This window comes from Myxocyprinus asiaticus, chromosome 3, assembly GCF_019703515.2.
Source record: "Myxocyprinus asiaticus isolate MX2 ecotype Aquarium Trade chromosome 3, UBuf_Myxa_2, whole genome shotgun sequence".
Lineage (NCBI taxonomy): Eukaryota > Metazoa > Chordata > Actinopteri > Cypriniformes > Catostomidae > Myxocyprinus > Myxocyprinus asiaticus.
In genome coordinates this window covers 56037770-56054193 of record NC_059346.1, presented here as the reverse complement: position 1 = coordinate 56054193, position 16424 = coordinate 56037770, and the positions used below count along the sequence as shown (strand labels likewise).

Here is a 16424-nt window from a genome sequence, read left to right as displayed (position 1 = left end):
GTAACATGTTACTTCTATGAGATGAAACTGTCATCATTGTTATAGGAATACATCAGACAGGGAAATGGCATTGGTTGCATCCATAATCATGCTATACTTATGTCTACAATGGAACAGTAATTGGATTTTTACAAACAAAGCAACTCTGCCATGTTCCGTGGATTGATTGTAACCATTACTGAAAAATGCATTATTGAAAAGCAAAAACATTTAATAAACCCTCAGATAGCAATAAATTCTGTGGTTCCAGTACCCCTAGGATCGGCCACATTATGCTGATTCACTGACAAGTGCCATCTACTATCAAACATTTTTGCAATGGCTTCTATGTGTTCCCTTGTAGCGCACCTGGAAGCGCTTTGAGTTAGCAGTCTGGGAGACCTGGGTTTGTATCCCGCGATGAAACCAGGAAATAACTGCATTCGATTAATCAGTGACAAGCGCGATTCAGTGGCTGCATTTTTCCTCTGAAATTACATTTTTACTCCACTGAGGAATTTTTAGGTTTGGGCTGGGTGGTTCAGCTTATAAAATATGCATTCCTCTTTACTGTATTACAGTCTGTACAGCTGAAAACAACTTCCTTCACAACTCGCTTTTGGCGTCCCTCTGTGGACATTTCACTCAGAAAATGGAGCTCGCACGTGCCCATACGCCCAACAACAGTTACTGCTTTGGCCACTGAGGGCAGTGTGTTGCATTTTGGTAAGCACAGACTGATTTCAGCTAAAGAAAAGTCTACTTACTCTTTTCTACCTTTACTGTGAGATCAGTCTGCAAACACAATAGTACCTTGAAAATGGCAAACCCCATGGTCAAGTTCTCTCCCATGCCCTGAGGTCTGTGTATCTTCATGTCTTTCTGCTGTAGAGATATCAAGACTTCATCTTCCTCTTTGGTTACATCAAACAGGTACTGAGAAAGAAAATAAGGACTTTCAGTGTATGTATATTTCAGATATTTTTAGAGGAAATTTGTATTTTGCAAAGACTGCACTTTCATAGCTCTTAAGACTTAGTTGAAGTTATTTTTCAGTAATGTTTCTCCTAAGTTCCTTGGAAAAAGAAACGAATGGGACAGTTGTTGATTTACATTAAGAGTATAGTCATAAAATGAATGTGGAAGCACAGCTGAAATATTTGGTTGTGGAAGAATTGAAAAACTGAATTGAGAAATTATGAAAAATGTTTTATGAGTTCATATTAAAATCTCAGTTTTTTGACTTTGATATTTTTGACTTTTTCTAAAGCTCTAAAGAAAGAAATGTGAGATTACAAGTGTATGTTTTTGAAAAGCAGGAGACTTAAGCAAATTCTCAATTTGCTGTCCATTAAGTCTCGTGTCGAAGAGAATCAATTAAGATGTTAATCATATCTCATGGATTTTTCTTTCCTATGGGTGGAAATGGACACAAACATGGAGCTGTACCTGTGGGTTCTGTAGGAAGGTCTGTCTGTGGTTCATACAGCCTCCACAGCGGTTCCGCAGCGGTTCTGCGTGTTTTGACCAGTTTCCAAAATACACCACCTCATTCCACGTCTTATGGACACTCAGGACAGAGGTATTGATCAGTCGACACACGTCAGCATCTGTGAAATTCTTACACCAGTCTTGAAATGACATCCTGCAGCATAAATGTTTAGAAAAAAAGTCAGCATCATTAAAGTAATGGATTCATAGTCTTCTAATATTATCAGCAACTAGAAGGTGGCAGAAAAGATAGATGTAAATTTATATATACAGTTCCACTAACATTTGACAACAAGTGTCCAAATACTTTTTGGCCTAACTTTGAACAATATCAATTGTTTTAGAATTTGAGGCCAAGCAAATTTCTCTCGTGAAATGTTTTGCTTGAAAAGTGTGCATGTACTTTTTTTTTTTTTTCACAATAAATGCCACATGGTTTTTGTGACGAGGAGGGGGGCATTGTCGGGCCGTGATGAAGCATGCATGGCGCTGAGTTGAATAATCAGTGGGAGAGAGATAAGGGGGGCTGGAGACGCCAATTCGGGAGAGAGAGAGAGAGAGAGAGAGCGAGACAGACACACACGAAGCAGTGTGTGTGCACGTCTTTGTTTGATTAGCATTTTATGTTATGTTATGTTTGAGTTCAGTTTGTTATTAAAGTTTTACATTAATTGTTCAGCTGGTTCCCACCTCCATCTTAAGAACCTTGTTACAGTTTTATATATTGGTATCTAATTCAATGACCTGATAAAGTCAATGACCAAAGTGCTGATAGACTGATATATCGGCCGATATTCTGCCATTTTGATTCGGTATCCGCCAATAACTGTAACTGATTGGCCAATTAAAAGAGGTGGTCCTTTTAATTGTTATATGCTGACCACTGAAAACCAATATTGGTCGACAATATTTTTGGTGTGGGTTAAGTGTCTGAATGCTTTTTGGGGCCATTTAATGTTAGGACCTTAAGCAACCAAAACTATTTAAAATAACCAACCAAAATTCTCCATCATCCACTACAGTGATTCCCAGATTATTCCTCTCCATATCACCAACCTTCTTCCATTCCTCAGAGCTGTAGAGAAGGAAGGCAAAAGGTATAAAGAGAGCAGTAGCTGAAACCTAAATGTATTGCAACCATCAGACAACTGTAAAAAAAAATCTATGCCTTGGTGATACATATCTGTATCTATAAAGTAGTAGATAGTTTAGCATACCTTTATTCAATCAAAAAAAAGAAATGGTTTCACAAATATTTTTCCTATTCATTGCCTCATTTCCAAAAGAGTTTCAATTAAGAGTGCCATGCTATAAACCACACCAACCAGCTCCGAGATGAATCACAACATTACAATCTTTTATGAGTTTTGCATGTCCACCTAGACATAAAAGTGTAAATGGTAAACAGATTGGTAAGGGTAAACAAATTTGGCCTGCTGTCCATAAAGGTCAGGCTAGAGTGTGAGGTAAGACTCGAACTCCAAGTCTGATCCACCAATCAGAGAATTACGGCCAACAAGCTCTGCAGCAACCATCCACTCCCATGATGCATTGCTAATGATGCAACCGAGTTGGTCTACCTGCACTCTTAAACTACACACACACACACACTATATATATATATATGTATACACACACACACACACACACACACACACACATATATTTGTATATATATATTTTACAATATATTTTAAATATATTGGGCACTATTTTCGTGAGTGCACAAAGCGCTACGCTACATGCTGCGTCTCTGCACTACGACTTACCCAATTGTTGTGAGAGTGCTAATTCTAAGTGCAATTTGCATGCCAGCTCAAAGCGCAAGTGGGCATGGGTGGGAGTGTTTGCGCTATCTGTGGGTGCATGCATGCAAACTGTGGTTATGTTGTATGTTAATGAAGTGGCGCAAAGCACAGCTTGCTATTTCCAGAGAAACAGGTCATTGCACTAAGACGTTTCAAAAGCACATTTGTTTTCAGCGCAAAGTCTTAACTCAGTTCCTGCATTTGCAGTTTAGAGATTCCACCAGCAGGTGATACTAAAATTCATGTCCAAACTCTGAAAATACAGTGGAACATCAAATTATGTCCATGACGTTCACTGTTGTAGCCGTTTTATGAAACAAATAATTTATGAGATTTGTGTTAAACAATCTTTAGGTCATAGTTTATTTTTCAATTATTATTATTGTTTATATGCATTTAAAATTGTATTTATGATCTAATTTGTATTGGTATTTTTCCACCTGTTGTTCCAGTGATTTGTAAGTTATTTTTAAGTCACTGCAAAAGGGGCCGGTTGAAGAAGTTTAAGAGAGTAAAATGTTTGGATTTAGTATGATTTGTTTTTTTTACCACTTCATTATTTTTATTCTATTTTTGAAGTGTACTTTGAATTTAGAAATATTTTTGGTTGAATTTTTTCATGTTTCAATAAATGAATTACATTTTTCAAAATCAAAATTGATCAGAAGAAGTTAAGTGTGGGCAAAAATCTCTCGATCCACAGCCTAAACAAGGCCAATACAATCACTGTTAATACTAGTCATGATTTGTGTGTCAGTAGATGAACATAATTAACAATAGACTATGACTTGACCCAGCCCATTAGCGCGTTGCTCGTGCAGTTTCGCCAAACCCACTTGTGCCTAGACTTGGCGCACAAAAATATCAAAACTCCGTGGCCATGCCCATTGACTCTGTGTGTATGACTTATAGCATAGCGCTGCGCTTGGTGCTAGCACTCTTAAAATAGGGCCAATTGTTTCTATACTTATAATCAACCATTCCATCACTTTTAATATGATTACGTCATTGGCAATGCGTCATGGGATTGTTGTTCATTTACTCATGAAAGTTGTTAAATACACAATCTTGTACCTTTGTCTTTTCATCCAGTTTTCAAATACTTTTTACTTCAAATCAAAGCTTTACAAAATCAAAGCTTCATGATATCCCACTGAATTATGGCTTTTACAGAAGCATATGTCATAATTTAACACCCTCAGTGTTCATCATATGTTTGTTGATTAATTTATTATTGCTAAAAACCTATTTCACTATGAAGAGAAAGAATGGGATTTTTACTTCTGTAACCCTTCTGTTGCGCTCTATTGTGGTTAGTAATCACTCACCTGTCGCTCCAGGCTCCATTCCACTCATGTTTACCCCAAGGGTTTCTCATACGGATCAAGGGGATGGTTTCATTCTTGAAGTACGCTATCAGACCATGTCCCAGACGCACTCTCTTGACTGCTGTCACGGAGTATGCATGACCCTTGACCAGACCATTAGACAAGCGCAGCTCTCGCTCATGATTAGATGCCTGTAGACAACAGAACAGGGAAGATGTGAAGATAATGCTATTGCAACTTGAGCTCTCTAAATGCTCATTTAAAAAGTACATTTAAAGAAGTCTTTGAGGGACCAATTAAAACCAAAACCATGTTTTTCCTTGACAAAAAAAAAAAAAAAAAAAAAAAAAATCACATTTAATATTTTAACTAAACCTAGATATTCTATTGGGCAAAAACAAAAAAATTACAGGGTGACCCAGGAAATAAGGCTGTTTTTGAAAATTACATACTGCCATACATGTATTTGTACCTACATGTATAATGCTACTGTAGTATATGTAATGTTATTTCAGACAAACACACTATTGTATTTGGCATGTGTTATAATGGGTGCCCAAGTCAGTGCTGAAACCCAGGTCTCTAGTGTGATTGAATTGTGGTTTTATCTCCTGAGCTACTGGAGACACTTTTGGTTTTGGACCCAAATGCAGACACAAGGCTGCAGACAGTGTGTAGTTCAAAGGCTGTCTTTACTGAACACAAAAGGTAATCCAACAGGAGATACAAAAGGCACACTTCAGTCTTAGGGGAAAAGGCAATTTCAAAACTTCAACAAAGGTAAATAATCCACATGGAGAGGCATCAAAATAAGGGAAAAATTCCAAAGTTCCAAAAATCTCAAAAAGTACAAGAACATACAGGCCTATATCACAGGAAAAGAACTAAAGCTGACTTACTTCAAGAGAAGACTGTATAACAACTGAAAAGACTGGGTTTAAATACAAATGACAAAACTAGGCACAGGTGAACTAGATCATTACTCAAACAGAGTGGAGAGAGTTCAAAAGTTCATTTCTCCCCCTAGTGGCCAGCAAGAGAATTGTCAGGAGTCTCACAGCATGCAATTCACTGACCCGTATTGAGCAGCTGATGATTCCTCCACTCTCATGCACTTTGAGCAGATCTGAGAACAGTTTGTCTTGGGCTGCAGGTTTTGATTTGTAATCACCTGCTTGCAGATCCAAGGCCTCCGCCACTGCACCACTAAAATCCACCATCGCATCTCCTGTGTTTCCTCCATTCAGAGACTCATAGCAACCAGACAGTCTGTGGACAGAGAGGTGAAACCTTACAAAACAATTTGGATCCAAATATGTACCCTAGTTAAATGTCAGAGTAATTATTGTAAATAGAGACTTAAAGGTGAAGTATGTCATTTTTTCTATCTTAAAATAAATTTTACATCTCAATTTAATGTACAGATACAACTGTAAAGAGATGAGTAATTCATGCTCAAGTTGACCTCTTGAAGAGTGTAAACTTTGGCACTTTCGAAACATTGCTCTGTTGCATGTTTGATTGGTCCAACATGTCAACTTCTGATTCAACTAATAGCGTATGTTTGGGCTAGGACTACCTGTAAAAACCTTTTAAGCAGGTCTTGCTGGTCTCCTAGCCTGGGCATGCTGGTATTTAGCTGGTTTAGCTGGTCTGCTAGCTGGCCTTTTGAGGCTGACCAGCTAAAAATTGTCCAGAAACCCTTAAAACCATCAACCAAACTAAGACAGCTTGAGATTGTTTACAGATGCTGTCTTTGTTTATATCACTGGTGCTTAAGGGAATAGAATATACTGTATAATAGGACACAGATGGTGCAATAACCAGAGAAGAACCTCAGAATTAAATTGCACTTGACCAAGCCCATTAGTGCTTTTCACACGCAATTTCGCCAAACCCACTTGCGCCTATACTTAGCGCATGCCTGCATGAAAATATTGACTTTTGACCCATAGACTTTACGCATATGACTTATGGCATAGCGCTGCACTTACTGCGCAAACTAAGAAAGCTTGTACTAAAAATGTTGTAGTACAATGTAAATAAACATCGGCATCACATTCACAAATTGAAGAATTTTAAGAGAACTTCTGGGATTGTTTACAGATACTGAATTTTGAGTTCCCTCTTGACAGATAAGTCTGGCTAGGGTACCAGATTTGCTCAATCAGCTTTGTAGTTATAAGCTAAATGCTACTAGCTAGTTAGCTTAGAAAGTAGGCAGTAGAAGTGCTAGGGAAACCTATTTGGAAAACACTCATTATTTTTGCAATCCCATTCTGTGACGCTAGCAGATAGTACATCCTTCACCTTTAAATTTGCTGACTGATGGATGGATGTGCCTGTATGAACAGTTTTGTTGTACTAACTTTGCATAAGCCTTCTCAAGTAGAGGACTCCAAAACTCGTTATTGAGTTTTGAGTGGCAGTATATGAGTTTTCCGTTAACGGTGGGTAAGCGGTCATCCACTACCACATCCGTCCACTTGCCGAATATCCAGAACTGAAAGTGAAAGATTCCTGCATAGCGTTCTGGATGTTTGGGATCCCACTCCTGCTCTTTCCAGTTGGTAATAACCTGGAGGAATTATAGTATATTTTTATATATCAAACATAGAAAAAGTGCTTATATAGAATAGTTTGAGCATTATTTTAATCCAGGAAAATAAGGATGAGACTGTAAGGTCTTCGTGACCTTGCTGAGAGAAACCTGGGCACTCAGCCATGACAGAAAGGTACTAGGGAGAGAGTACTCTTCAAAGCACTGAATGGCACAGACAATAGTTAAAGAGTACCACAGTCAACAGTCAAAGTTATTGTATTATGAAAAATGTATACTTTCATAATAAATGAATTTAAAAGGTTATTTTAAAAAATAGACAACAACTTAAATGTGCACTAAGTAAGTTCTTGTTAATGTCATCTTAGACTGGCCTGGATGCAGCAACATTCAAACGCAATAGTTTTCGGTTACTGATGCCAATGTAAAAATTCACAATTCACAGTCAGCTATGATTACTTTAATCAATGAGTGAAAGTGTCAAATAACAGGACGGTTACTGAGATTAAGCGAGTAGTATTCAGCTGGTCATGTGATTCTTACATGGCAGCCCCCATGTGCAGACCCTCTCCATATAGATTAAAACAGCTTTTATAAGATTACTGATACGACTGGAGTCTTAATTTTAATGTGAGTGCTCATGATTTCCTACATATGTTTCAAAATTACAATTAATTTCTTAAGGAGTTCAGCTTTTTTAATGAGGAAAAAATTACTACACCTTTAAATGAATTTCTACAAGACAAAAAAATGTTTTTTAATATATTGTACATATATTTTTTCTTAAAAATGTTGCCACATTCCCAGCAACATTCCCAGTATTTTCCAAGGAATGGGCTTATTATTATTGGGCTTATTAATAATCATACTGGGAATTCAGTGACGGGAGGTCGAAAGTTCTGCTTCTGAAATCGGTCTGTGCTTACTGAAATCCGAACCACTGCCCCCAGTGGCCGAAGTGTTGTTGAGTTAAAATCGCCACAGAGTGGTGCAAAAAGCAAAACATTTTTTTGGTTGTAAATTATGTTATACAGTCAGCAGGAATGCATATTATATAAGCCCTACTTCCTAACCCTAATCCCAACCCTAAACCTAACCTTCAGTGGAGATAAAATGTAATTTTAAAGCAAAAATGCAACTTTTTAATCATGCTTACTATTGTTTTTGGGAAAGCGATTACTTCCTGCTTCCATAAGTCCAGATCCTGTGTCTCTGAGGCTGCTCACGTAACGCACTATCAATAGTGCTACAAAGAAAGGTGAAAAACTTTCAGTTGATGTAAAAATGTCTGATAGGAGATAGCATTGTCAGTGATTTGTCAGAATCGGGTTGATTTCAGGATACACGAACATTCAGAAGCAGCATGACGACTTCCTGCGTGATCATGTATTATTTTTAAGGGCATACTGACTCATGGGCCCCTGTGCAAAACACTTGGTGGGATGATGATGGGAACAGATGATTCCCTGAAAAATTTAAACACTGGCATTTTTAACATTGATCTTTGTTTGAGCATCCCAAAAAAACCAACACAGCAACACTGGCTCAACCAGTGTTATTTAGTGTCATTTAGTTAAAATGTCTGTTAACAGCCCTCCTTGGCAGAGAAACATCTCATAATGGTCTAAAGAAATAAACCCACTAACCTTCTGCCAGAGGTCTGGTTTGAGAGCCAAACAGGAGCAGGCTGCTACAAACCAGCAGTTGCCCACCTCCCCCTGATTCAGATCATGTGCACTGATGCCCTCCACAAACAGATGTGGATCTTCACTTATCTCCTAAAAAGTGAAAGCAGAAAGGAGAAAATTTAGATGAGGATGGTCATCAACCCAGACAAAACGCTGCAACTTTTGAGATCAAATGGGATAGATTGAACTGATCCATCAGTATGTTCTCTGCACTTGTCAGCAAGTCATGTACACACAAAATACTGTGCATAGCTGGTGATAGCACAGTGGTGGATTCAGGATTAATCAAACTAAACAAAAATACTTGCAGCTGCTCTATAATCTCTCTGATCTTTTATGGAATTTCCTTGAACTTATTTATACCAGCCAAGTTCTGCTCACTGCATGAGCTCATCTACAATGCTGAAGGATTGAAAACAGGCCATTCAAACAAACTCCTTGGCTGGCAATGGCATCATGGAAGGCAACATTGAGTAGATCAGTAACAGTACATGGATGTTAAACAGATTATTACCGCAAAACCATTTGGCAGTTCATTTAAATAAAACAGAAACAGTGGCCCCGAAACTACTGTATTTACTAACCCTTTATGCCATCCCAGATGCGTATGACATTTTTTCTTCTACTGAACACAAATGAAGATTTTTAGAAGAATATTTCAGCTCTGTAGGTCCATACAATGCAAGTCAACAGGGTCCAAAACTTTGAAGCTCAAAAAAGCACATAAATGCAGCATAATCACAGGACTCCAGTGGTTAAATCCATGTCTTCAGAAGTGATATGATAGGTGTGGGTGAGAAACAGATCAATATTTAAGTCCACTTTTACTAAAATATTTCCTCCCTGAGAGAAGGTGGCAATATGCACGAAGAATGTGAATCACCAAAAACAAAAGCAGAAGAATGTGAAAGTGAATGTGGAGATTTATAGTAAAAAAGTACTTAAATATTGATCTGTTTCTCACCCACACTTATCATATCGATTATGAAGAAATGGAGTTAACCACTGTAGTGTTATGGATTACTTTTATGTTGCTTTTATGTGATTTTTGAAGCTTCAAAGTTCTGGTCACCATTCAATTGAATTGTATGGACCTACAGAGCTGAAATATTCTTCTAAAAATCTATGTTTGTGTTCAGCAGAAGAAAGAAAGTCATACACATCTGGGATGGTAGGAGGGAGTAATTGATGAGAGAATTTTAATTTTTGGGTGAACTATTTCTTTAAATATATCGACGCTCACATTTTAAAAAAAAAGTTTGCACTTTTAAATATTACATTTACAAATAAAGTACATATTGAAAGAAAGTATAATCTAACATACATTATGTATGCTGCAGTGTATTATGCAAATAAACTTCAACAGGACACTAGAAAGCTACTGCTGATGTGTAAAGTATTTCCTGCATGCTCACTTACCCTTGGTCTCTTCCATTCGACTCTCCCAGGCAGGGGGGTTCTGTAGTAGAGGGATGCATTAGTGCAGGGGAACTCTGGATCCTCAAATAACTTCTTAGTCTCCTGACATTCACTCTTCAGGGCAGTGTAGTGTTGGTTCTTGAATGGAGTCACTGCGGAGAACATGATTCTGGCTTTCCACTCGTGCAAACTGACAATGAAAGGGAATGAAATGGGTGAGAACTTTAAGTAGACTTGACTAATGAGGACCTTTTAGACTAGTGGTTAATCAATATGAGTTTTTCAATGGCAGATGCCGAAACTGATACCTAGAGACCTGGTTGCCTGATACTGCTGATGTAAAAACAGCAAATTAAATTAACATTTATTTTGTTCACAATATTTAATGAAAATGTATTAAAAAATAGAATGTTCCATGGAGCATTCATGGGTCAATGATGTGATGCTCATTTTTTGTCTGGATCTATTAATGTAAGTTATTCAAAAATACATTAAAAGTGCAATCCACAATTACTTGAATAAACCTCTCCTAAGATGAATGTTTTTATTATTATCATTATTATTATTATTATTATTATTATTAAATTCAAAGTTATTTTGATATTTTTCTGGGGCTTAAATTAAAAAAATGTCTAAGTAGTGTAACCGTCCAGAGATAGTAAAAGAATAATTATTAAAAGCTGAAATTGTTGAAGAAAATAAGTATAAAATAAGTATTTTGGAATAGTCATTTTTAATTATTTATTTATTTATTTTAAAAAATAATAATAATAATACGCAGTGATTTCTTTTGTTTTAAAAGATTATTAATATTTGGGAAACTTTTGTCCACCAAATCAAAGTCAGGTGGTGTAACCAACATGCAGGCAGCCATTCTGTTCTATGTGTGAAGTTTTTAGAAATATCAAATTTTTGACATTTTTATGAGGTCACATTTTGTTCAGGTGAAATGGAGTAACCCTTAGAAACCTTCTTGATTTTTGTGACTCGAAAATTCATGATATTTGTAAAACAATATATATTTATTAACCTTGAAAATAAGTTCAAAAGCTTTTTTGCAATTAATGATTCAGTGGTGTACAATCTTGTGTATTAAAGGTGCAAGTATTTTAATAACTTTTAATTAGCGGTTACACCACTTTTAAAGTCATTTAATAAATGTTTTGTACAAAATGTACACAATTTTATAACTGTATAAAGATTCAAACTAAAGATCTAGCAAAAATTTAACAGTTGCATGGTGAAAAAAGTGAAGAAGCACTGTAGAGAGCCATGTGCTGAAATGTTTGCTCATGCTGATCTCACTTTTAATTCACTCCACTTTGCACTTTTTTCACCATGCAACTGTAAAACTTATTTTTATTTTTGCTAGATCTTAGGTTTGAATCATTATACAGTGTGCAGAGAGCTATTTTGGTTTCTATAAGACAACTAAAGTTTTGAGTGTCCAGAATTAATTCTTATTAGTAGTACTTCTATATTTACAATGTATTATATATTTTATATAATTTAATAATAGTTATTTAAAAAAAATCATAATACATACTATATGTGTGTATATTATCAACAGATATATGTGTGAAAACATCTAAAAACATTTATTCATGGAATAGGAATCAAATCATCATAAACAAGCAACACTGTTGTTTCTGTGCCAGGCTGACAGGCCTACAAGAATTCAAAGCAAACTGTCCATAAAAGTTACTAACCAAATATGGCTGATGTCTGTGGTACAGTGATTAATAAGAATGTAAAAAAAAAAAAAAAAAGGCTCTTTTATGGCAAAAAGTTTCCGACCCTTGGTCTAAAGAATGTGAAACTTACACTTATCACTTTTTAAGGCCTTTCCCAAACAATCCATCGTGCTTTAATATTCTGACCTCTCTCTCTTATAGCAACATAAGTCATGTTTGGTATTTTTTCAATTAAATGCTGTTTTACTATGTAACAAAGCATTCAATTCTAGAAGTATTGTGTTTATGCTTCAAAGTACACCACAATATTTCTCTGAAAAGTGGTGCACATTTCAGAAAACTGTAGGTAAGGTAATTGTAAGCTGTAAGCTTTAAAAACTTGTTGAATCCTGACAACAAGCTCAGTGACTTCACTTTCAATCGATCACTCTCACATATTGATCTAATTTCAGACAAATACACACACAATAAAACATGACTAAATATCTTCAACTACACTAAAAGCATGTATAATTATTGAATTTATTATTATTAAAAAGAACTGATACAAAAAACTCACAGAAACATAACTACATTACTCACATAAACTCATTCAGTGCATATGTCTGGTTGTGCCATCTGTTTATCGCACTATATTTAAAACAATTTGCACTGCCCTTATACCTTGTCTACCTTGTGAAAGAGTAGTGATTAACTTTTACAGCTTACTTCCTAATGATGTCATACATAGGAATGTGTGTGCACGCATCGTTGTGTTTCCACGTTACCGTACCCACATACAAACTTGATATACAGGTTCCTGTCCGTGGAGGAGTTGGTTAAGGGGGTATGTGTGTGGGTGTGTTTGTGTGTGTGTGTGTTTGTGTGTGTGTGTGTGTGTGTGTGTGTGTGGGCAGGTTTAAGTGGTTTACGAAGACTTTATTTAGGTTACAAACTGGTAATTACAAGGGTATTATGCTATAAATGTGGTTTATGAGGACATTTCTAGTGTCCCCATTATTCAAATCACTTAAAAAACATACTAAATGATGTTTTATTGAAAATGTAAAAATGCAGAAAGTTTTTTGTGAGGGTTAGGTTCAGGGTTAGAGTTAGGGTTAGGGGATAGAATCTATAGTTTGTACAGTATAAAAATCATTATGTCTATGGAGAGTCCTCATAATGATAGCTGCACCAACGTGTGTGTGTGTGTGTGTGTGTGTGTGAGAGAATTTCAGTCTGTCAGTTTTAACACTGCTCTTAGACAGATAAATCTGACATATTCCAGACACTGACTTCACTGATAAATAATATCATAAATGATAATATTTAAAAATAGCCTGCCATCAAACCATTGCATTACTGTAGCCCCAAAAAAGGTTTTGGACACTTTAAACCACACTTAAAAATATAGTGGAAGATGAGGGAAGACACCCCCTGGGGTAAGATGACCCACCACCCCCACCTTAAATTTTCTCTTGACCATTGATGATACTAAATATTATCTCAACATATTTATTAAGCGGCTATGCTCTTAATCTTGAATATCAATATTTGTGAGGATTATTCCATCAAAACTGATTTAAGGTTTTGATCTAATTTTGTGTCATTGGAAAATAGCAATCTATGACATTTTATTATGTAGGATATTACAAGTTTTTATGTCTATTTGTTAATGGGGGATTTGTGGACACTGTAATGTATTTAGATATGTAGAGTAAAACAAATATAGTTTTTATTTTTTAAGTAAAAAGGTAAAGTTAGACCTTTGGGATAAAATAATCCCCCCTCAGAATTGGGACAGAAGGTATGTTGTTGACAACAACATGTTGCTGGTGTTCTTATTATTACATTTATTATTATAATTTATGGGGTTATTGTTAAATAATTACATGCGATAGATGTACATTTCAAACACTATTTATTATAACCTATATGCTAATTGAGTGGAATTAAATCTGAGTATAAACTAAAAGCATTTAAAGAGTGAATATATATTTAAGGGTTAACCCTTTAAGCGAGAAAAAAAGAGAATTATCAAAATATTACTAACTACAGTCTTGACCAACATAAAAAAGGTATCGTTTGAAAGTTAAGAAGCTCTACTTTACAATGCATGTAGGCATTATGAAAATGAACAAATGATTTGAAATTTGCAGACAAATCAGAAGTGTTCTGTTTTGATAACTTATAAAAATATTTGCACTGCACATATTATTGTAATTAGTTAAACACATCAAACTGATCAAATGGTCTTGTGTCATATGTTGCTGGAAAGCTCTCAAAGAGTAGAATACAACCAACTATTGTTTTTACCCAGAGACAAAAACATACCCGAGTAATAGCTAAGTATATGTCTTTGACATATGTTACATGTACATGCGTTTTCGCTTATAACTTCATAAACATAAATTATCACATATCACTTAGAAGAGGTGATTATCTTTAAAACGTGTCCACATACAATGTATTCGGGTGCATAGATCGTCAGATAATCCAAACAAAGTATGATGTGCACACAGCACATAATGTGCTATTTGGCTAAAAACACGTTTGCTTTCCTGGATCAGATGACTTTTTCGGAAATGTAGTATGTTGCCAGCGTCATGGAATGTTAAACCTGTCGTTTTAGGATTCAGATCACTGCAACTAGAGGTGGAAGTCATCCAAATATGGGCAAAGATGATCGTTCACTGTAATTACATATGGCCACCACTAGATGGCCCCAAGTACATGACGCAGACTCAATGATGTCTCAAATGACACAGAATAGAATTGAATGAGATCTTGTTACCCATGCCTGCACACTTTGGAAGACAGCATACCTTTAGTAATTGTTGTATTTGCATGTGTAATTAGTTCTTATGTACAATGATTATGTTTTATTTGTTTTGAGACGTTTTTGGACACTAGGAAATATTATTTTTGTAATGCTATTACTTTTGATTGCTTTGTCGTATCAACATAAAATTAATACTCACATACAGGTGATGATTTGGAACAAAACAAAAGCACTTGTTCTGAGCTACCTTATTTACACCATGAGATATATACTATCAAGTCATAAAAATAAGAAAAAACATTAATTTTTGGCTCAAATTCTTTTGTATTTTTTCAGCAGTTTCTTAGGCTGAGAATCTCAGAATTTGTCATAATCTATATCATTAAAACATTTGAAATGTTTTTTTTACAATGATACCAAACACTTGACCTTCCTTGTTTTCTTTGTTGAGTTATAAGCCTTTAATTTCGGGTATGCCACTGAAACAGGAAATATTTATAAACACCTTCAGAGCTTAAAGGGTTAACTAGATATGAATCATTTGCATAGCATCACATTCACATGCCGTATATTTGTCTGGTTTACATTTATCTTAAATGCATTGTGATCTCTTGTAAACTGGGTCAAATTTCTGTGTTATTTACATATTTCATATGTGCATTTCCTCGCTGATAATCTAAAAATATGTTTTGCAGTTAGTTGTCTATCACTAAGGATCAGTGTCTATCAAAATCACTAGCAGTCAGATCAAGTTTTAAGGTGGAGATTAAAGGGAATTAGTCCTTACATTTCGTAGTCTACCACAAAACAACAGCATTTGGAATGAGCTATCAAGACACATGGACACACACATTTAAAACACTATTAAAATGAAAAGAGCCAGATTAAATCCAAGACTGCATGTCTTACCAGAATTTGTCTCAGTGTGCAGTACAAGTGATGATCCAGGTTGATTAAACTGATTCAAGGTAAGCGTGGTGTGCCTTTGTGTGTTACAATCCCATCTCTAGTCCATCTCCAAATAGGGGAAACCTCTCCTCCCAACGTAACACTCTCTGCCACGCCCACAGTGCAGATCTGAATTTCTCTCCCACAATCCTAGAAAAGATCTCCAAGTCCTGAGGCAATGAAACATGTAGAGACCTGTTTCAAAGAGAGATGCAATCAGTACACACACACACACACACACACACACATGTTGGTGCGGCTATCATTATGAGGACTCTCCATAGACATAATGATTTTTATACTGTACAAACTATAGATTCTATCCCCTAACCCTAACTCTAACCCTGAACCTAACCCTCACAAAACACTTTCTGCATTTTTACATTTTCAAAAAAACATTGTTTAGTATGTTTTTTAAGAGATTTGAATTATGGGGACACTAGAAATGTCCTCATAAACCACATTTATAGCATAATACCCTTGTAATTACCAGTTTGTTACCTAAAAATGTCCTCGTAACCCACCCAAACCTGCACCCCCCCACCCCCCACCCCACACACACACCCACCCACCCTACCACCTCAAGTCACTCTGCATGACAATGCAAAAAAAAAAAAACTCCCAAATCTACATTTAATATTACACCACAAAATCCAGACAAACATGTTCTTAAAGTAAACAAACATGATTTGAATAACAGGTTGGCAAGTCCCTTTGTAAGAAAGTGTCACAATGATCTCAGTCCTGG

The 16424-nt window shown here is 35.9% G+C and overlaps 1 protein-coding gene across 2 annotated transcripts in view; it reads right to left on the bottom strand.

The window, feature by feature from the left end:
- The window catches only part of LOC127417099 (calpain-5-like), a 28020-nt gene extending 12281 nt beyond the window's left edge, over positions 1-15739 (bottom strand). Inside the window, exons 1-9 of one of the 2 annotated variants that reach the window (XM_051656816.1) lie at positions 15638-15739; positions 10274-10463; positions 8813-8944; positions 6976-7184; positions 5683-5875; positions 4607-4797; positions 2468-2545; positions 1429-1624; positions 793-915 (exon numbers count right to left, since the gene is read on the bottom strand). In XM_051656816.1, the coding sequence (XP_051512776.1) occupies positions 793-915; positions 1429-1624; positions 2468-2545; positions 4607-4797; positions 5683-5875; positions 6976-7184; positions 8813-8944; positions 10274-10438 (1287 nt within the window). In that variant the 5' untranslated portion in view covers positions 10439-10463; positions 15638-15739. Of the gene's footprint in view, positions 1-792; positions 916-1428; positions 1625-2467; positions 2546-4606; positions 4798-5682; positions 5876-6975; positions 7185-8812; positions 8945-10273; positions 10464-12549; positions 12627-15637 lie in introns of those variants that run through there. The other variant, XM_051656819.1, reaches the window with a different exon arrangement.
- Positions 15740-16424: the final 685 nt, after the last annotated feature.